The sequence below is a fragment of the Larimichthys crocea genome, chromosome XVI, assembly GCF_000972845.2.
Source record: "Larimichthys crocea isolate SSNF chromosome XVI, L_crocea_2.0, whole genome shotgun sequence".
NCBI classification, from domain to species: Eukaryota; Metazoa; Chordata; class Actinopteri; family Sciaenidae; genus Larimichthys; species Larimichthys crocea.
In genome coordinates this window covers 23,496,339-23,517,904 of record NC_040026.1, presented here as the reverse complement: position 1 = coordinate 23,517,904, position 21,566 = coordinate 23,496,339, and the positions used below count along the sequence as shown (strand labels likewise).

The 21,566-nt window shown below is 43.7% G+C and overlaps 2 protein-coding genes across 2 annotated transcripts; both read right to left on the bottom strand.

Annotated features, from left to right (window-relative positions):
* Window positions 1-246: 246 nt before the first annotated feature.
* On the bottom strand, window positions 247-10,986 carry adam8b (ADAM metallopeptidase domain 8b). The gene is made up of 23 exons (XM_019275035.2): window positions 10,769-10,986; window positions 10,274-10,380; window positions 9,906-9,979; window positions 9,732-9,807; window positions 9,199-9,275; window positions 8,305-8,497; window positions 8,155-8,220; window positions 8,004-8,066; window positions 7,743-7,912; window positions 7,573-7,654; window positions 7,338-7,480; window positions 7,070-7,259; window positions 6,709-6,798; window positions 5,825-6,023; window positions 5,455-5,557; window positions 4,834-4,999; window positions 4,663-4,743; window positions 4,470-4,554; window positions 2,994-3,111; window positions 2,753-2,909; window positions 2,606-2,653; window positions 2,220-2,270; window positions 247-1,788 (listed from the first exon to the last, which is right to left on the bottom strand). Exons 1-23 carry the CDS (start codon window positions 10,806-10,808, stop codon window positions 1,660-1,662), a joined length of 2,508 nt encoding a protein of 835 aa, XP_019130580.2. The 5' UTR covers window positions 10,809-10,986; the 3' UTR covers window positions 247-1,659.
* Window positions 10,987-11,664: 678 nt separating this feature from the next.
* Window positions 11,665-18,987, bottom strand: tubgcp2 (tubulin gamma complex component 2). Its single transcript, XM_019274995.2, has 18 exons — window positions 18,864-18,987; window positions 18,214-18,374; window positions 17,432-17,560; window positions 17,029-17,202; window positions 16,748-16,907; window positions 16,462-16,669; window positions 16,162-16,361; window positions 15,627-15,816; window positions 15,400-15,545; window positions 15,143-15,323; window positions 14,875-15,055; window positions 14,380-14,552; window positions 13,582-13,710; window positions 13,378-13,498; window positions 13,097-13,240; window positions 12,895-13,011; window positions 12,630-12,793; window positions 11,665-12,311 (listed from the first exon to the last, which is right to left on the bottom strand). The coding sequence occupies exons 2-18, from the start codon at window positions 18,361-18,363 to the stop codon at window positions 12,236-12,238; spliced, it is 2,643 nt and encodes an 880-aa protein (XP_019130540.1). The 5' UTR covers window positions 18,364-18,374; window positions 18,864-18,987; the 3' UTR covers window positions 11,665-12,235.
* Between the last annotated feature and the right edge of the window lie 2,579 nt (window positions 18,988-21,566).

Sequence of the window (21,566 nt, the reverse complement as noted above, 5' to 3'; positions counted from 1 at the left end):
TTCAATAACTGAGTGTGTTGAGCTGGAAACACAGAAGCTCATCAGCCTTTGTGACTGATTGTTTGAGAAGCCCGAGCAGGAAACGGATAATGGGAGCTCACACTGGGAGTCTGAGCCCGGGCTGCTCCTCAGCCCATTTCCTCCGACGTCTCACGGAGGACCAATAAATATGGATGAGCTGTTATGTGGACAAACAATAGAGGACTTCGTAAAAATGTTCTCGGAGACAAAAACAGCACAGTGGTGATAGAGAAAAGTGTTTTTCTTTAATCGTTTCACATAAAGAACCTCTGAGGAAGACACAGAAGTCCTCTGTCATGTTCTGATTGTGTAATCCGCTGATGCAACACGACCGTCTCATCACACTTTTGTAATAAAGTTTATCTGCAACAACAAACGGCGCTCTCATGAAATCGAAGAGAGAGAGAGAGAGAGCGAGAGCTGCGATCGTGCCACAATCTACAAGGTATGAAACCCTGTGACCGTCGCCATGGAAACATCAGTGCAGTAAAAAAAACCAACAACACACTCCTCAAGGCTCTGTCTCACACACACACACACACACACACCCTCGAGACTGGAAACAAAGGAGCATGTAAATGTTTCAAGCTGAACCACAGTAACACACTAACCTCACATACTGTGCGTACCGTTCGTGGATTTTCAAGTACAACGCGACATGGAGGAGGAAAAAGGAAAAAAAAAAAGGCACAGACTGGCTCTGGATTCAGTTTAGGGACTGTGGGAAAGTTATTAGAGAAGACTGTGGAGGTGTGTCTGTCTGTAACGGCTGTGAAACAATCCGGAAATAACTTTTTTATTTCTCTGATTAAGCGGCTTTAACGAGGCGGCGCTCGCTCGCTCTCATTCAAAGTCTACGTCGCTCAACCACCGCTCGATTCTTTCTCGGACACGAATCAAATCAAACTCAGATTTAGAAGTTGGTCTCAGTTTCAGAGACATTTCAGGCTGACCCCCTCCGCTCAAATGAACGGAAAAATTCAGTCTGGATACGCCCTTAAACTTGTTCCAGCTCACAACTTTACCGTTTCTAACTTTGGTTTTTAAGCATTTAGCAGCTAAAGACACAGATGTTTGTCTCAGGAGCTGGTGGAGACCAAAGACGGAGCTAAAAGAGTGAATGGATATTGGACTTAAACTCACCAGTTGGTTTAGAAACGTGGCTCAAAAGAAATGTTGCTCTATTAATAAGTGTTTGCTAACAAGTTGACCTTATAAATGTTAAATGCAGCTCAGATCGAGAAGACGACCTTCTCCTCTCTAATAATCTTCACACAGTCCCTCGCACAGACGTTAAATAAATATAATACATTTATAAAAGTGCATTGAGATGACGTAACTTTTGTCACGCTCGTTTAAAAAAAATTGAAGTTAGGTGAAATAAACAAACAAACAACGACATCTGCGACAGTTTTCCAGAGTTTATCCGAGAAGAATCACTTTTCCACAGCAGGCTGAAGCCGTTGGTCTCTTCGTGTCTTCAGAGACGTTCTCCGTGGTCGTGCATCACGTCTTTAAAGACTTTCAGGACAGAGAGTAAAGTTTTCCACAGGTCTTTGGTCTCCGTGACTCACGCTCTCTTTCTATACGTGCGACTGAACGTCTTTGGTCAGACTTGATGCTTTTTAAATGAGAAGCTCACGAGAGTCTGTGGACTTGTGGCTTCGCTGGGGGCAGAGGAGGAGGGCAATGCCCGGGTCTGGCAGCCGGAGGAGGGCTGGGCTTGACCGGAGGTACAGGAGGGGGGCTCGGTTTGGCTGCCTGGTACTGGAAAACAAAACAAGAAGAATTTTAAACATGTGAAGTTTCCACTCGGGGAGAATATTTTGAATGTTTTAGTCAGAAAGAATCTCCTGACAGAAGATAAGCCCGTAAGAAAAACTCACAGCATGAGAAACAGTTTAAAGAGACAGGAAACAGTTAAAGAACTACTCTCACAATTCATTAAATAAATTAGACGGAGACTTTAGGGGGCAGTTTAAGACCTGCAGAACATTTTGTATGAACTCTTCATGTGTTCATAATAACATGCAGATAATCGTCTAATCTCCGCTGAGGCACGGACTCACTGGAAATAAGTCACACAGGCAGTCACTTGACTTTACTGTGGGTAATTGGGACGGACCCAGTTAGTCATACTGGCTGGAGTTTCTGCAGTGTTACATGCTGATCAGAGAGCAGCTGAAGCTCTGACTCACCTGTGTTTTATTGAGAGGTGGTAAAGGTTTGGACGGAGGCTGAGGTTTCATCTGTGAAGGAGAAGAAAGTCAGTGAGACTGCATGAACTGACACTGATCACAGACTAACACAAAGACTGTGTCTGTTGTATCTTCAGCCTCTTTTGAAACCAGATCTCTGTGATGTGCAGGGTGATGATCGATGACCAGCTCAACATGCTACAACTCCAGACAGGCTGTGGTCATCTCACGACTCGAGCGAACCATTACACCCGAGTCTGCGAGCGTCTGCATGCAGATAACTTTCTCCATGTATTATTTAGTTTGACTTCTGAACTTTCAGCTCTGAACGCGATCCTCAGTTTTACATTATGCAGTGGATCTCAAGTTTTTTTTATGCAGCTTACCGGCTCAGGTTGTGAGGTAGGAGACGCTGAAGGGAACTTCTTTGGAGGCTGTAAGACAAAGAAACACTGAATGACTGTGATGGCAAAGACCTGTGTCCTGCCCACACACGAGGAGCTTCCATGACTCCCATCGTATCGCTGCTGTACCTGAGGAGCGGCTCTGCAGGGAGTCGCGGTAACGAGAGGAGCGCAGGCGTGCGTCGCCGTCGTCTCCATGAAAGTCGGCGAGCTGATCTGAGGTCTGTCTTTAACGCTCGGCTCCTGGAAGATCGGGTTCAGCTTGTTTGGAGCTGAATGCACTTTCCTGTGAACGTGACATGAATCCAGTTCATTAAAATGTAAAATAAAAACAGATCAGCACGTGACACAGAACTCCTGTGGAAACTACCTTTTAGAGATGTAGCTGTCCTTGTCCTTCTTACAGCACATCAGCCCCGCGATCACCATGGTGATCACCAGAAGGATGCCGATAACGGCACACACACCAGCTATTATCCCGTTCTGACCTGCAGGCATAGACGGGGAAATTACACCATTACTGTACCGTACGCTAAATATAGATTTTCTTAAGCCAAACTAGTGGCGAGGCTCGAGGGCTGGAAATGCCGGAGACTGAAATAACTGCGACGAAACGTGCCGCAGACATCCGTGGTCGTGAACTGTGAGAACAACAACGCTCCCTCTGTGATGGGTTTGATGCTAAACCAAGATGGCAAACATTTGTTTATTATTTAGTCCTCGCAGAAAATGAGGAAAAAGAGACGCTTAACCACGACAGAAGGGTTTTTAAAACCTGGAAATGAGTTTTGCATTTTGCACCTCAGGTTCCTTCATCTTGACGTCAGTGGGTTTTTTGGTTACACGCCTGAAATAAAGTCTCAAGAGACTTTTTCAAGTTTCCTTCTGTTCTTTTGAGGCCGTGTTGTCGTTCGTGAGCTTTAAACTTTGCTTCAAAAGTCACAAAAGTTGTGCTCGTTATCTCGATGAATAAGTATCATAAACTTGCTTTTCAAAAGAAGGACGTCTGGAGGAGTTAAACTCTGAGTCCTGTAGCTCTCTGTGCTCTCTTTTTCAGACACCTGATCACATTCCCACCTGGAAGCTGTCCGGTTTAACCAAAACAAGAAATGTTTCTAATCATTGCACAATCATTACGTGATTGTGTCACGTACACATAGAAAAGAGGAAGGAAGCTCTTGTGATACTTGAGTTGATGTAATTTCTAAGTAATCGACATTGTCATCTCAATGATAAACTTGTTTCACCACAATTAACTGACAGAACAGGTTTCACCCTGAGCCGAAGTGTTTCACAAGTTTGTCTCTTCTTCCTCATTTGTGTTCGGGAACCGTTTATCGTGAAGACCGGACAGTTTCACCATCACTTGTCAAACTCCCTTTTGTAGCACACGTTAAAGGCGACCACTTACATGTTATTCAGTCTATCTTAAATGGGAATTAAAGCACCAATGTGTAGGATTTACAACCCCCTCGCTTCAACCGCAAGACTACGGCCGCCACGAAACACGTGAAAGAGACGAAAGAGTAGATATAAAAGTCTCATTCTAGGGTAACAAAAACAGGTGATTATTCATTAATAAAAACATAGATATGAATATTATCTTACATTTCTGTCATGGTAAACAAAGGCCCTCTATTTTAAGGCTTTTATCTGAGGAACTCACTGCTCACTCATAATGAATCATTCCTGTTTCTTTCTTACTGGAAGAATGATTCAGCGAGCAGGTATGACCTGTTCTTTCTTTCTGCACGGCTCGCTGAGCGTTAACCTTCAGTTTAAACTCATTTTGTGTCCAAAAGTTGGACTTTGCCAACGATTCCCATCACGGTGAAGCGGCGTGTACCTTGAGGTAGATCTGCATACTGGATGTCGCAGTAAGGCGGAGCCCAGCCCGGGTTACAGTGGCACTCTTTCTTGTGATTACACACCTGGAGATAAAAATGCAATAAAATTAAAGGAGTCATGAGTCAAGTAGTTGGACTTGAACTTTGGTCCAGTAGCGTCTCACTGAGAACACACACACAGAGCTCACTCACCCCGTTGTTGTTGCATTTCTTCGAACATTCCTCCTTCCCTCCATAAACTGATAAATCCACACATCTGTTGTCGAGGCAAACCTGCGCACAAACGTTCGATTCTGAGCAAAACATCCGACATGAACTCATAAAAACTCTCCACGTGATGCGTCTCCACGCTCAGAGCTTCACCTTGTTTTCTCCACATTTGGCTCCTTGTGGCACCATGTTCATGTTCCTCGTCTTATCATCGTCCACAGCTAGTTTACACTCGATGCCGTACACGGTGTAGGACGCCCTTTTACCCGTGATGGACTCGCCGCCTTCTCCGCAAAACATAGATCCACACTTAAGATTTCTACAAAAAGAAAAAAAGAAAGATCAACAAATTAATCAAAAACTTGAGAATTTACTGTGGTCCCACCACCTCCTAGGATGGACACCGGGGGTTTGCTATTGTGGGAGATGGAGAAGTACCAACCATACAGCTGGTGTTGGTTGGAAAGGACGCCGCCTACAGACTCTACAGTTCTTCTGGGCATAAAACTACTTGATTTTTCCATGTTGTGTGGCCCAAAGGACCAGCCCACTAGAGACTGATGGTTGGCCGGGTTGTTTGACTTTCCAAATGTTATTAGACTGAATGGATCAAATTCTGACAGTGAAACGAGTCGTTTGGAGGAAGTTGTGATGTTTTACTGTCGCTCGTTTCACAGTGTAAGTTATCCTGAGGACTTGACCGACCTCGGATAAGCCGCAGAAAAAGTATGCATGGACGTGATTTTTTAAGTTGAGTGAAAACGTGATACGTACGCTGCTGTGCAGGGGGTGTAGCCGTATTTGCTCCTCCCGCAGTTGGTGTCTTCTTGGCCCTTTTTGTTCAGGTCGAAACACATTTCTAACCCAACTCTGGCCCCTGAAAAGAAGAGAATCGCAGCCGACCTCTTAATATATGGACGCACATTTAAAAACAGTGATGGTGAGTCAAAACGATTAAGCGGTGAGTCAACATTTCGACTTCCTAAAAAGGCTTTTGTCATCTGCGCACTGTGAGTTCGTAACGATGGAGTTTGCCATGAAAAGAGATGAAAAATTCTTAGAAAGAGTCACATGTGACACATGGAGCTTCTACGAACAGACTGAAGCTCCTGGAGGCTCAGCCTGGTGCCGGCAGTGAGCGTACCTGTTCCAAACAGCCTCCAGCAGTGCTGCTCGTGTGTGGGGCATTGGCCGTTGTAGCAGTATCCCTGCGCCTGGTTGAAGCACGGTTTGCCGTTCATCTCGAAGCTGTCTTCAGGACAATCCTCCGACGCTCCGGTGCAGTATTCGGGCAGGTCGCAGCTGCTGGCCGACTTTCTGCACACGCTTCCAGCCAGTTTGAGCTGCGGGTTTAAAATGCATTTCAGGTGATTTCAGGTCGCGTCAGATACAAGGTGATTAAACTGGTGTATAATTAGCTTGTGTGTTTATGTGACATTTCATAACGGGCACCACCTCTTCATCACTCAGAGGAAGTAGTGAGTTACACGGAAACGGCAGGATATCACCCTGTGTTTCCTGTTATTGAGCTGCTGCTGTTTCAATGTGATTTTAAGAGTAACCTTCTACTGTCGCTATTTTAATGCCAGCGGCAGGCTGCGTCTGTGTGACTGCCCTTTCTGTATCCTGCATTGTGTCCACTCACAGCTGGCAGAGTGACTCTAAGGACGGCAATGTTGGTGTGTCACTCAGTCTGAATCATCTGAACGGCTATCGGATGGATTGTTAGTTTTGTGCAGGCGTTCATGGCCCCCAGTGGTTGAACCCTACTGGCTTTGGTGATCTTATCCACTTATCCAGTGTGAAACATCTCAACATCTGGATGGACATTCATGGTTCCCAGAGGATGAATCCTGGTTAGTTTGCCGATCTCCTGATTTTTGTGAGGTTCAAATTTGTGGTTCTAAATGAAATATCTCGACCGGTATCGAGTGGAGTGCCATGAAATTTGCTACATTCATGTCCCCCAGAGGATGAACTGTAAAAATGCATTCACTTTGAAAGCTACATTAAAGGCAGCTGAAGTACCTGACAGTTTTCACAGCATTGTCCGTGAGCACACTGGGATCCTTCAGTCAGGCGACAAGTTGAGGCGTCACAACAGGGGTTCTTACATTCCTGGAAAGGAAAAGAAACTTTTTCAGATGGGTTGATGAAAAGTTCAGTGCCAAGAATTTCGTTTCTGATGAAACATGAGCTCGAATCTATTTTCATTTCTGCGTCTGCCCTGAACCACCACTACCTTCCCTTTTATTAGCTCTAACCTCGCACGCAGGAAAACACACCAGTCAGCTAAAACGGAAAACCAAAAATGCCGTCTTCCTTCACCAGAGGGTATATTTAAACTTTCAAAAAAAAAATGACTCATCTAATACAAGCAGAGTTTTACCTCCACAGGGCCACAGTCACACTCCTCGTCGGGGTCCAGCAGGGCGTTGCCACAGCGAGGGCTCACAGCGATGGTCTCGACTGAGCTCGGCGGCTTGGACAAGCAGGTGGGCTGAGCGCGCTCCATGAATTCAGCGAGCTGCTGCACGCTGCAGTCGCTGAAATACTCCGGGAACGTTTGAGTTCCTGTCCTGAAGAGGAGCAAAGAGGCTCGATGAGGTCTGTGCTGGTGGACCCAGTTCAAACATACAACAAGAAAAGCTCCTTACCTGAGCTTATCTGCCATCACGCAGTTCCCGCTGCTGTAAAATGGACCGCACACGCAACCTGCAGCATCGTGGGACAAGCCAAAATTATGTCCCATCTCGTGAGCAATGGTGGAGGCGAGGCCTATCGCGTTCTCATGGTGATCCTGGAAGAGAGATGTTGCTTTAAATTCAGCCGAAAGATCCATAAAAACACCAACACACTCCCTTCATCTCCAAGGAAGTCACAAGTCATTACCTGATTGACTCCACCGGAGTTTTCGGTACACATGGCGAACTTGTTTGCCAGTCCGACTGTATCTCCGTCAAAATCTATGCCACTGTCGAGGGAGAAAAGTCAAACATCAGGTCAAACTGGCGGCAGCATCGTGTTCAACACGTGCACGGACATCTAAGACTGATCCTCACGTCACAAACTGGGCATTGTCGTGTTTCGCCCTCTTCAGGAGATCGGCCTGGCGCCACACGAGGAAATTATCCAGAGCTCTCTCCGAATTACTGTCGACGTCAATCTTGTCTTTGTACGACCAAATCTCCAAACCCACCAGCATGACTCGGATGTTTATAGATCTGTACAGCTGCAAGCAGAGGAGGAGAGTGAATGAACCGGGAGCTGACGCCAACAAACAGCGTCCAAACTCGAGCTTCGACAGAAAACAAAATGTTTACCTTGTCGACGTGATTTATAACTTGGAGGATGCGGGTTTTAGTCTCGCTTCCAAATCGCTTGTACTGGAAGGAGAGAAGAGACAAACAAGATCAGATTCTCGTAATGTCGGAAATGATCGTGGAGAAGGATTCAGATGTTGGAGATGTTTACCTCAGCGTTGTCCACCACCACAAAGAGCTCGACGAACCTCTGTGGACTCTCGGCAGGTTTGGATTTCTGAAAAAGACACACAGTACAACCTTCATGCTAATGCTCTCATTTAAGAAGCACAACAGACTTTCTTGAACGTCCGTCACCTACCCACGATCTGGACCTGAAGAGGCCGGCGGGCTGAGGGCTCTGCTCCTTGTCCTGGTCGTACAGTCCGGTGGTGTTGGAGCCGGGCCTGCCGCCGGTCTTTAGGTTCTCCTGTCTGTAAACGGCATGGTCACCATCCGCAGACTGGGCCAGAGGCTCGATCAGATAAAGCTGCTGCCGGGCTCTCACGAAACCGCTGCAAAGACAGGAAACAGGGAGACAGTCGCTTAATTTGTAGATGATTCGACACAGAACATAAACACATAAAAACACAATAAAACAGATTAAATAAAAGGCCAGAAGTCTGTCATGGTGGAAGCATAAATCTGTCTGAAGCTCACTCTTCCTCCCGTCCATTACCACGAGAACCCTGCGGTGTCCCCTGACTCGGACCGCACAGAGCCTGGGTGTGACACTGGAAGACCAGCTACAAAAACCTGCTCCTGTAGATTCATCCTCCACAACATCAGGAGGATATTCACCCAGAAGGCGGTGAACAATACACACAATCCGATTCAAGACACTGCTACTTGCCTACTGGGCCCATCCTACATTAAATCCTCCCCCAGTATGAGGATGGCTCGGCCACCGCTCAACAAAGTCACGACTGTTTTGATCACTGACATCAGGGGAGCAGACACATCTTCTGTCACAGACTCATCTGTTCGGATAAAAACAAAACTCCTATTGTCTCTAAATGTAGCCTGTTTGATGAAGTTGGCGTGCGCTTCTTGTAATTCCTGGGTCGTGTCCACGCGCTTGAATGCTCTTATTGTCAGCAAATGTAAAAAAAAACATGTTGAAAAACGAACTCATTACGAAAAAATCATGAAGCAACGTGTTTCTCATGTGGCAAATTACAAAGGGGAAGTTTGAAAAACATCTTCATGTTCTTACCTGATGCCTGAACAAATCCCAACGCTGACTGAAGAGTCCGTCATGCCTTCGATGTGGCCGTGATAGTAGCAGTGCTCCTGTCATATATCAATATATAAAAATATGTTAACATTCACAACAAATGCTAAATCCGTTTTTAAGCAGAACTGAGTCAAATTTATGGAAGATTAGAAATGCCTAGATAAATAAACAAACACAAATAAACTGGGTTAAATACATAAATAACAAAATACATATTATTTTCTAATACAGCCTCAAAACATCTAATCTCAGACAAGACATTAGTTCATACTGTGCATGTAAACATAAACATCCTTACTGACAAGGTAGCAGTTGAAACAATGTCTGTTTTAATTATTAATAATACTAATTAATGCACATACAGTATGAAATGTAACCTCCATTTACTGCAGGACAAACAGAGATGATCAGTCTATATTATGTACAATGTGCAACAACTAACTTCTTCATTATTTTTTTCATTAAATAAATAAATACTTTTTCGTAAATGAAACATCACAAAATCGTCTCACCTCATTTGGTGACGTTGTCACCCGTGTCCCGTCTTCTGTGTAACGTGTTTCAGTGTAGCCTCTCCCAATAAGGTTCCTTTAAAGTCCAAGTGGAGGAAAAAGATAAATACAAATATATAGATACATATATTTAAATATTAAAATACATATTTGTATTTTTAAAAAAACGTTTACCAGTTTTTTTCCAGATGGATTGTGTGATTCCTCCCTTCAATGGTCAACTCGTACCGAACAGTATCAGGATAAAGCTGTTGGAAATGATCAGTCACACAACAACAAATATTATTTATTATTATTAACTCTAACAATTATCACCAATCAGCAGGAAATATTACACTTTATACTGCATGAGATCAGGTTATAAAATATGATGCGTTGTTTTAGATTTAACACTTCAAAACTTGATTGAGCACCTTAATTATGATTTCTTAACAACACTAAATAAACTTCTTCCACCAATAATCATATCCTATAAGATGATCCTATGCTCTGTATGCAAAGCCAGGTGTCACAGGTGTCACAGGTGTGTGAGGTGGACTCACCTGGTTGTCCTGCAGACTCCTCTTCTCTCTCATATGAAGTCTCTGCGGTCTGACCACCTCATATCTTTCAACATGAGACAACATCCCAGAGGTCTGCACGAGACAAACTGCACCCAACAAACATAATAAACACTTTATTATTATTATTGTTATTATTATTATTATTATTATTCACATATATGGTACAAAGTGGAGATTGTGTATTAACAGAAGTCTAAACTGCTTTTTCCATCTGTTTGCCAGGCTTCAAGGAAGTCATGGGCACTCCCTGATTAATTAATTATATTCTCTGTATAAGCAACAATACTTTAAGACACAAATAATGTCATTTAAATAGGCGGAAAACACTTAATTAGACTCTTATGCAACATCATTTTCTATGATTTGTTTTTACAGATTAGGATTTAGCAGTTAAGCGTTAAACAATTTCAAAATAAAAGTATTTCAGTCGCGGTAAGCCTGATAAAAGAGTTTTAATTTGTAGTATAAACTCACCGCATGTCAGCCACAGTGAGACCGTGTGCTCCCCCATCATGGTGCGCTCTGCTCGGGCACTGCTGCAGCTCGGGCGCCGCCGTTACCGTTAACTCACTCCTCCGTGAATCATCGGTGATGACAGCTGTTCCGTTAAAGCTCCGCCTCCGGTTCCCTGGTATCTCTCCGCCCCGACCCGGCCCGCCTCCCTCACACACTAACCGGGGAAGAAACGGTCAAGCCAGCCTCCCCCCCACCGGCAGCCACGGTTATATAAAACAAACATACTTCCGGTGAAATAAACCGTTAAATTATATACGTTAGTCCGTGATTCGGTCATATAGAGGTCCCTACGGTAATTTAAAGGGAAAAAATAAAAAGTTTATTTATTTATTTGTTATCCATGAGTGTGTTGTCTATTCAAATTTAATGTATTAAAAGTAATTACCGGGCTGAAAGTGCGAAATCAACGTTTAGCTTGCTACTAGGCTAGTTTAACCGTTAATGCCGCGCGAAAATTCTTTGGAAATATGAAATATGTCCGACGTGCCGCGCGAAAATTCTTTGGAAATATGAAATATGTCCGACGTTTAGTTTAAAAATTTACACGATATTGCTTAAAAACGCAAATTAACTCGATAAAGAACAAAGCGTTACATTATTTTTTATTAAAATTACTAAAATAGGCTTTAACTGCTACTAACGGTCAACCGTTGAGGTTATAACGGTCAATCAACGGTTGACGTTTAACCGTTAATTTAAACTTTTAAAAAAAGACGAAGTAAAACACGGAGATAACTTGACAAACACACCCATTAGACTATAACTAGTACAAATAAGGATAAACTACATATTTATTTACTTTGTATAAATAGAACTAGTCAGAAATGTTTTCTGCCAAAAACTACTTTTATTTTGAAGTCCACGCAAGTTACATTTCTTTGGCTAACTTGAGTAGTTAACACAAACCAGCAAAAAACATCTAAAAGAACTTATCTTCAACTGCAAGTGATTACAACAAATGCCCACAAAGTAAAGTAATGATTATTCGGCTTAAGCATTAAAAAATATATAGAATTCAGCTTAAATAATTAAAATTTAGAGCTTTACAGCTGTTACTTATTTTGTTGACGTTTGTTTATTCAGCAAGAACACAATAAAAGTCATTTTAATGAGTACAAACATACATTTTTATTGTACAGGTACAATAAGTTAGCCATGAGGAGTGCTGTGGCCCGTGACTTTAATTCTCTGAGCAGAATATTAGTTTCATATTTGAAATGAGGCAGAAAGACTGTAACTCTACACTTCATACAGTTCATAATATTTAATATAAACACTCAAGTATCAGCTCTTTGAGTCAACAGCTTGTGTCTGGATAGCGATTATCTCGGCGGTAGGCGTTGGGTGTGTGAGAGGCAGATATGATGAAAGCACGTTTTTTATTGCTGGGTGACAGTTAATAATACACAAACATGACACGATATGCTACGCTGCTGCTTTCTGACTCCGCTCTATGGCCATCCTCTCCAGCCGCTCAGTGTAGAATCCATTGAAATCCAGCCTGGGAAATAATACGAGCCGAGTTAGCAAATTGACAAAAAGATCAAGGTTATTTTATTTTTTTTACAGTTTGCTTTCTGTAACTCGATGCATCCTGCTTCGGTTCATATCTGAATTAAATAGGAAACTGTGGAAGTAGAGGGCTTCCACACTTTCTTAAACATCAAATTCAAGCACCTCTCAAAGACTTTCCAGGCCAAATGTGCTCAAATTCAAGGATCTAACTTGGCATAGTTTGAGACATGAATTAAAATAACAGACTTGTTGGAACGTGTAGTTATATTAGTAACATGCATGCAGAAGAGCCGCCTGTGTTTACCTGTAGATGATGCTGATCATGCTGTGCTCGCAGTCGTTGGTGCTGTAGATGCTCAGCTTGTCCAGCAGGTCCAGCAGCTGCATGCTGAAGTTATTGTCGAACTTGCTGATGGTGGCTTCAAAGCCCGCGTCTGACTGAAGGGCGTCCACGTACTCGGCCAAAAACTGTGAGAGAACACATCGATGAAAATTTAAAATCAATCTGCAGTACACGGTCTACTTGTTCAGATATCAGTTTCTTTGACAGGACAGCAGTCCGTCCAGACCTTTGTGGTCAGCCTCTTCCTCTCCGCCTCGTCAGCATGTTCGCTCTGACTCGGAGGACCGTCCATCGTCCCTTGCTCCAGGGAGAGACGCTCTAACCTCATGCTCTGAGTGAACCGCTATGAAACCCAAGAGGGAACAAACGTCTGAGTTACAAACATTTAGAGCAGCGGAAAACAAACGTTTAGGATCGTGTCAACAAACCTGCATGCAGTTTGTGAACATGACGCACACGGCCATGAGTTTAGAGAAGATCCTGAGGAGCTCCGGGTTGGTCAGCATGCAGTCCTTCAGGCAGTTGTCCAGGAAGCTGGTGTGGTGGCAGAGCACATCGTCGATGTTGGACGCCTGCAGAAGAAAAAGAGACGGTCAGCAGAAGATCACATTTTGTGTGTTCTGACCTCCAGCCACAACAACGCATCAGCAGTGAAACTGAAGCTGCCTTCAGCCGGCTGTGCTTTCATCAGATAAAGCGAGTCACTCACCGTTTTCAGGTTGTTCTCCATGACGTGCCAGGTGGGCTCCATCACCTCAAACATCATGTAGTACTGGATGTTCTGCACAAAGTTGAGCATGCGCTGTCGGAGGGCGAACGCAGCAGCAAACCTGCAGTGTGAACAGAGGCGTGAGGACATTTCTCTGGATGACACCATCACCTGAATTCACCCTGAAACTCTGCATCCACTCACCATTTGGGGGAACGTAAGGAGTACTGCTTGAAATCTTTGTTGCTGATCCACACGTTGCACAGCAGCCTCTCGACGTGTTTACAGGAAAACATGTGTCTGAACAACATCTGGTACCTCGTCAGGGCTTTTCTGCAGAAGGAAATACATGAGAAATATATTTATAGATCACTTTGACAGTTACAAAGTGTGATTTAAACCCAAAAGATATTCAGTTTACTGTCATGTACGACAAAGAAATCCATCAAACCGTCACATCGGAGAAGCTGCAGCCAGTTTTATCAACAATTCTGGCGTTTTTGTTTAAATAGAACGAAGAAAACGATTCCTCGACTATCAACATAGGTTGCTTCTGCTGATCAGATAACTCATTATTATAAGCCATTTTGTTTGGCAGCTTGTAGCTCCTTCCAACCTTGTTGCTTGAAGTCGCCATGGGAAGGAAGGAAGGAAGCGCAGGCCTTGAAACGATCCACCACAGCCAGATCAGCCTCAGGAGAAGAGGGAACAGAGCCAGGATAGGAGGCGTCCTAACCCAGCTTGGACTTGAAAGCTGTGTCTGGCTAATGTCTGACTAACACGACTGGTGAAAACAAAGAGTGTTGTGGGCACATCTTTACAGAAACCCGCTCCATCAACCTCTCAGTGTTGGAGTCATGACCGCCTAAACCAAGACCAGAGTGTATCGCGACCAAGATAAGACCCAAGACTTCGAGGGGCCTGAGACCGAGTCAAGCACAAGATGCATGCTAAAATATGTAAATAAGATGAAATCGACTGGTGGCGGCAGCGGGACAGAACCTGTTGATGATGAGCGAGAGCGGCCATTTGACGATGTAGTCAAAGGAGAAGGCCTCCAGCCCGCTGAGGGCCGCGTCGGTCGGGTCTGCATTGATGATGGCCTTCTCCTGCTTGGTCTCGATGGCCAGCACACGCAGCAGCTGGGTGATGACATCGTGAGGCATCAAGTCAATCTGTGGAAAGACGAGAGGAAGTCCGGACGTTGCAGCGTGAAAAAGCATGACTCATTAATCATGAGCTCAGACTAATACTGTAAAGAACGGATGATGTTCGTTTTAAGGGAGTTTCCTGAGTGAGAAACTGATGAGACGACTTTGTCGTCAGCATTTAGGACCTGAATTTAATCTTGATTGAAGGTCAGCAGTAAAATAGTAAAGTTGTGGCTGGAAATCCAAAACAACGAGCTGAAAGAAGCTGAACACTTCATAGACAGGTTTAACAGATTCATATTATTATTATAATTATGCAGCCTGTCTAAATCTGATTTCCACCCACCTTGAGGTCGTCTTTGAAGGGATCTGTGTTGGCTGTGCTCATCCTCAGAGCCAGCTCCAGAAGGGCTTCCAGTCTTGGGGGGACAATGTCGTCCACTGGTTTCTTCAGCTCTTCCTCCGTAAGATCCATGAAGTGCACAAAGAAGTCGCCTTTGTCCATCAGAAAGTAGTGCTTGATGGATCTGATGAGAACCAACACAGGGACACAAAGTCACCCTCTCTCTCTCCGTTACATTTCCTGTCACTCAATCATTTGTTTTTTCGTTTACCTCAAGCGTGAAACCAGCTCCTTCTCCTCCATGAGGAAGGCCAGCAGGACCTTGCTGGCATAGTTGTAAGCTTTCTCTATCTGCTCCACGTACGCTCTCTCCTTCAGGGTGTACAGGACCTCCTTTGCGTCAGGACACGTCACATCGCGGCCGCACTCACGCACCACATTGAGGTATTTTCCTGCACAATAACAGAAGAGATTAAATCTTTTGTCTAAGAAAGGTTCTTATAATTATTTTGTTTTTTTTGCTCTCACCTGTGCTCAATATTTTATCTGCCATTTTCTGCAGAAACGAGGGAATGCGATGTTGTACGATGGTGTATCTCTGATCCCAGTACTTATCGTTGTAGTCCTCCTGGATCTTCTCTTTCTGCAGCTCGTGCTCTTCCACCATGAACTCACTGTGAGAACACGGCGGATACAAAGTCAGATTTAAAACGCACACAGGTTGGCGTCTGTATGTGTGTGAATCTAAACGCTACCTGTATGGATCCTTGATGATGCCCCTGTAGATCCACTTCTCCAGGATTTCAAAATACGGGACACTTGCTGCTTTGGTGAGGTAGAGACAAAGCTCCTGAGCCTGGCTGTCGCCGGTGTAGTTGAAGGTTCGGTCATGAAGAAGACTCAGCGTCGACCCACCCATGCACTCTCCTTTGTCCACCGAGGACGCTGTGGAAATTTGTAAAATTCATACATCTTTACATTTGTTTAACTCTTCTTGAAGATAAAGTTAATGATCAGTTTAATCTTGTATTATTTAGCAGCAGTGGATTAGGATCTAGACATCTTGTGGCTCCTTAAAATCCTGTGGGAAACACCTTGACAAGTCCTACACCTGGTGCTGAATTTCTCTCCCTAATTCAGGATCAGATCGCCCTCAAGTGGTTAAAACGAGCAGTTCATGTTCAAAAGCAAATGTGTACCTCATTATATATGTTGTAAAAAATGTTTATTATTTAGAAAACACTATTACAAATAGCAGTAAAACATTTAGACAGGAGCTCATCTTCTTACCGATGGAGGCGAGTATCTCCATGGTCCTCATGGTGGGCTGGATGTAGAACCAGAGCTTCTGCAGGGACAGCAGACCCTGCCGCTGGAGGTGCTCCAGCTGAGTGACCAGGATCAGGTACTCCTTCATCAGGGTCCTCATCGCCGCCGTCAGCGCGTGGTTGACCTGGCCGTACTCGAAGGACGATTTCTCCTCGATGAAACTAAAGGACAAAAATGTACGTGAATGTACGTGAGCAGATGAGCTTTAACACTTTGAGAGGGGTTGATACAGATCGATCGATCGATGTTTTATACGCTCACCGTGTTATAGTGGAGTAATACGACGCGACTGGTAATATTCTGTTCACCAGCTCTTTGATGGACATGTCCAGCGTTGAATCGACGATGAAGGAGCGGTTCTGCCTGCCGAGCACAGGCTGAGCTGTGATGTCTCGACCGTCGACTCCAACCAGAACAAACAGCAGATCCTCCACCAGAGCTTGTTCTTGAGCAGGCAGGGCCATCGTACCTGAGCACAAACACTGTTACAAACACTACCAACAGTTTCATGCAAGATGGAAATGTAATCAGTATGAAAGTAGCTCACCAACGGCCACAGCTGGATCTGCAGGAGGCGTGGGACTGGTGATGAAGTCTCCGAGGAGAGCAGGGCGGTCGTACACCCAGTTTGGAAACACAGGATTGGGCTGGGTGGGGTTCTTTTTGTTGTGCTTGTCTCTCAGCATCTTCCGTGTGACTTCAGCAGGCTGCAAACAAAAATTACAAAGAGAGGGGATCAGTGAATTACAAGCAGCATCAGATACCATCTGTTTTGTGTGAGCATGGACTCTGGAGATTAGTTTTTTGTTTTCTGAATTAAATGCTCACCAGAGGAGCGTTGGAGCTCGCCGTCACGTTGCCGAGCTTCTTTCGCAGCTCGTCCAGTTCCTGCATGGACATCTTGGAGCTGGTCTGAGGCAGAGTGTAACTGGTGGTCGTGGTCGCCGTGTTGGCTGATGACTCTGATCTTTCTTTGGCATTCTGCTGCAGAAACTGGAGAGTCTGTGGAAAATATCACGACAAAGCTGTGAGATACCGAAGGCCCGATTCATACACGTCTTCCAACTCCTCGTGAATGTGTTTGTGGCAAAACATGCAGCATTAACTGTATATTTCACTTCTCTGAACACTCAAGAGATGACAGACATAATAAGTGTGAAATAAAGGAAATTAATTTCCACATAATAACAAATAAAACCATGTAATTAGCTACTTGTAAATTGTGCATTACCTCTTTATCTTCACAGAGTTTGGAGAGCAAGTAGACCAGCGGGTCGAGGTTTCGAACATTTTTGGACTTGAGCTCCTCGTACTTTCTCAAGAAGTCCTCCGGGGTTTTAGAGAACTCGGCTAACTTGACCTAAAAAACGAGAAAACAGCGATCGTCAAGCCACTGTGAGCACAAGAGGGGGTGTGACGGATCATTTTCACGGTAATACGCTGCTGTCGTATCCGATTTAAACTCCTTGAGCTGCAGCTAAAAACCTAAAGTTTCTAAATAAAAGAGAGGAAGCAGGGCTGCAAGTGCTGACGACGAGGCAAGAAGAAATTATATGCATCACAGGTTGTGCCTGCCTTGTTTATAAAATGTTAAAAGGTTTGGCCCGTCCTCCACTACGCGACTTTGTGTATACTCGCTCTGTTAGATCCTCCGTACCATTTCGTCGCTCTGCATTTGGGCGATCAGCCTTCTCTGTGAAAGCCACAACTCTACCTGACGATATGAAGAGCTGCAGCTCCATCAGTACATTTCAAACCACATGAAAAAGTCTCAGCTCTGCAGCCACTGACACTGTGGGTGTATGTTATGTGCTATTGTGTGTATCTATGTGTTTTGCATCATGTGTCCTGTGTGTTTTTTGCTTTGCACTGTTTGTTATTGTGCTGCAATGTGTTTTAATTGTGTCTGCAGATGAAAAGTAGCTGTAAGCTGTACATCAAATGTAATTAATACTGCACATGGTCCCATTAAATGCAAATGTTTATGATCCCATCCTGTCTCCTGTCACCCACCTTGGCACTGTGAGCAGACACTGTGGTGGTGACATAGGGCGTCCTGTGTTTCTGCAGCAGGTCTATGTAGCCCTCTGCTCCATCACCTCCTCGGACATGGAGCAGGCTGAGCAGCTCGTTCACGTCGTGGTGGATCCTGAACTCACTCATGGCTCAGGCAGCTGCAACGACAACACACTTTAGACTGGACTGGCCTGGGTCCATGCGGGTCTTAGAGGCTGCGGGTCAGTGATGTCGAGCTAAGTAAGGCGCTAGCTCCGCTAACTGGGTGTTGCGGTTTAACGAGTGACCGTGTTAACTGGTGACCGAATGTATCAATCGTTGAAGCAGCTAGAGAATAAGGAGCTGTTAAATAAAACACCAAAGACGCTGTATCGTTAATTTAAAAACACATGAGAATTCATGTGTTTTTAAATTAACGATACAGCGTCTTTGGTGGACTGTTGTAACTACGCGGGTACGTTCGGTTCACCAGTTAACACGGTCGCGCGTTAACCCGTTACACCGGGGTAACCTGAACTAGCCTGTGTGACGCTAACTGAGCAGCTAAACCCATCCCGAATGAAACATATTCGTCAAATGAGTTTAATAATGTAACTCGAGTCAACATAATTCGTCACTACGTGTTCGGATCGAGGCTCGGTCTGTACCTGTCAGTCGTGTGGAGACAAAACAAAACAAAACAAACAGCAGCGCGCCCACAGACAGTCAAATCCTTCTTCTTCTATGACTGTGATCCGCGCAGCGCTGGCGCCACAGCGCCCCCACACACAGGACGGACACGGCACTGCAGCTTCATTTATTTTCCATGACTACACTCTTTGTTTACACAACTTTAATTTGACTTCTGCATGCTTTATGTCTGTGCTGGGGAGGAAGCAGCAAGAAGAGGGATGCAGCTCGACTGGGCAGACTGGTGAGGGCACATATAACCCCCATTTTAAAAGCCCTGCACTGGTTACCCGTTAGTTTTAGCAGGGGCGCCCCATGACGTGCAGCTGTTGTCCCCACATCTCTAGGACCTAACTATCCCATCAAAATCTTTACATAACTCTAATTAAAGTCTTGCAACTGTTTTGCGTCTTGTAGTTCAATACTAGTACTAGCACAATATTTACTGCTGGTGATTTGTACATGCATACAGTCTGCAGACAGTCTGCAGTGCAGTTCACTGTTTGATGCAAGATTAAAAGCCACCATAAAAATGTGCTAAAGGCCATTTTTATTTAACTTTTACTGCCCAAAACACGTAAAAACAAAGAGATACTTCATTTCATTATTATATCTGAAATATATATACTCAATGATGATGGTTTAATATTATATCTGAAATATATATACTCAATGATGATGGTTTAATTATTTTATATCGGTGTTTACCTGTTTTTTGGGGCCCCTGTCAGTCGTGGGCCTTTGGAATTGTCCTAACTTTTCCCCCCTATACAGCGCCACTGGTTTTAGAATTAATTTTAAGATTCTCTGATTGGTTTTTAAATCACTGAATGGCCTGGCACCAACCTACCTTTGTGACATGGTACAAAAGTATGTACCAAGCAGGTCCCTCAGATCCTCGGCATCTGGACTCCTAGTTGTCCCCAGAACCTCCACAAAGAAGTTTGGTGAGGCCGCTTTTAGCTACTGCGGCGCCCATCTCTGGAACAGCCTGCCTATGGATCTGAGGGACTGCACCTCTGTGACATTTTTAAAAAACAAGTTAAGTCATATCTCTTTAGTCTGGCTTTTACCTAAGGTGCTGAGTTTTTATGTCCTGATCACTCCCTGTTACTTTTATCTCAGTACAGGTCATATCTACTTTTACTGCAGCTGTTCTTAAATTATGCTTTTTACCCTATAGGTCTTAATTTTTTCTTCGTATTTGTTTCATTGTTGTAGTTTTATGCTTTTCTTCTAATCTCTAGTTTTTCATGCAACTGCTCTCTCACCTGTTAGTTGTTGTCTATTTCTGTTTTTTACTTTGCTCTGTGAAGCACTTTGGGGCTACAATTCTGTATGAAAGGTGCTATAGAGATAAATAAAGTTGAAGTTGGTGGTGGGCACAGACTTTTCTGGACATTTTGCACCAAAAGTCATGATTCTCTCTCTCTATATATATATATCTCTATATATATATCTCTCTCTCTCCATCTCTCCATCTCTCCATCTGTGGACATGTCTCATTAATGCATGTTACTAACCAAACTTCCCCGGAGTTTCTGTGCTCTGTCGTCCAGCAGGTTCTCGTGGATCGTGGCTGCTGCTGTGATCCTGCACGACGCCCACTACATATATTATTACTGTCATTATTACTACCATATCTGTTACTGTAATCATTTTTATCATTCATTGTGATTCATTGTGATTTTATCAGTCATTGTAATTGTACAATATGTTTGTGTTGATTTGTCCTGTACACGTGACATCCATTGCACGTCTGTCCGTCCTGGGAGAGGGATCCCTCCTGTGGCTCTTCCTGAGGTTTCTTCCACCTTTTTCCCTGTTAAAGGTTTTTGTTGGGCAGTTCTCACTCGAACCGAGGGTCAAGGACAGAGGGTGTCACTCCCTGTACAGATTGTAAAGCCCTCTGAGGCAAATGTACTTTGTGACTTTGGGCTATACAAATAAAATTGATTTGATTTGATTTTGATTCAATTTGCACTACCTCTATGCTCTATGTTGTGATTTTCATTCATGTTCTAACAGTCTAATTATATAAAGTATATCTAATCATTTATTTATTGAATAAAGTAAAGTAATAAGCAAAAATATGCTTTTCTTCTAATCTCTAGTTTTTCATGCAACTGCTCTCTCACCTTAAGAACTGTTAGTTGTTGTCTATTTCTGTTTTTTACTCTGCTCTGTGAAGCACTTTGGGCTACAATTCTGTATGAAAGGTGCTATAGAAATAAATAAAGTTGAAGTTGAAGTTGACTTTTCTGGACATTTTGCACCAAAAGTCATGATTCAATTTGCACAGGTCATATCTACTTTTACTGCAGCTGTTCTTAAATTATGCTTTTTACCCTATAGGTCTTAATTTTTTCTTCTTATTTGTTTCATTGTTGTAGTTTTATGCTTTTAATTCTTCTTCTAATCTGTAGTTTTTTCATGCAACTGCTCTCTTACCTTAAGAACTGTTAGTTGTTGTCTGTTTCTGTTTTTTACTTTGCTCTGTGAAGCACTTTGGGGCTATAATTCTGTATGAAAGGTGCTATAGAAATAAATAAAGTTGAAGTTGAAGTTGACTTTTCTGGACATTTTGCATCAAAAGTGCAATTTGCACTACCTCTATGCTCTATGTTGTGATTTTCATTCATGTTCTACAGTCTAATTATATAAAGTATATCGAATCACTT

What these genes read in the sequence shown, in the direction of transcription:
- adam8b (XM_019275035.2), bottom strand. Translation starts at nt 10,808, where the DNA reads ATGATGGGGGAGCACACGGTCTCACTGTGGCTGACATGCG. An exon ending in GACAATGCCCAGTTTGTGAC is followed by an intron (nt 7,655 to 7,742) that starts GTGAGGATCAGT and finishes CTCCCTCGACAG; the next exon opens with TGGCATAGATTTTGACGGAG. An exon ending in GTGATGGCAGATAAGCTCAG is followed by an intron (nt 7,260 to 7,337) that starts GTAAGGAGCTTT and finishes GCTCCTCTTCAG; the next exon opens with GACAGGAACTCAAACGTTCC.
- tubgcp2 (XM_019274995.2), bottom strand. Translation starts at nt 18,363, where the DNA reads ATGAGTGAGTTCAGGATCCACCACGACGTGAACGAGCTGCTCAGCCTG. An exon ending in TGGAGAACAACCTGAAAACG is followed by an intron (nt 13,241 to 13,377) that starts GTGAGTGACTCG and finishes TTTCTTCTGCAG; the next exon opens with GCGTCCAACATCGACGATGT. An exon ending in ATGATCAGCATCATCTACAG is followed by an intron (nt 12,312 to 12,629) that starts GTAAACACAGGC and finishes ATTATTTCCCAG; the next exon opens with GCTGGATTTCAATGGATTCT.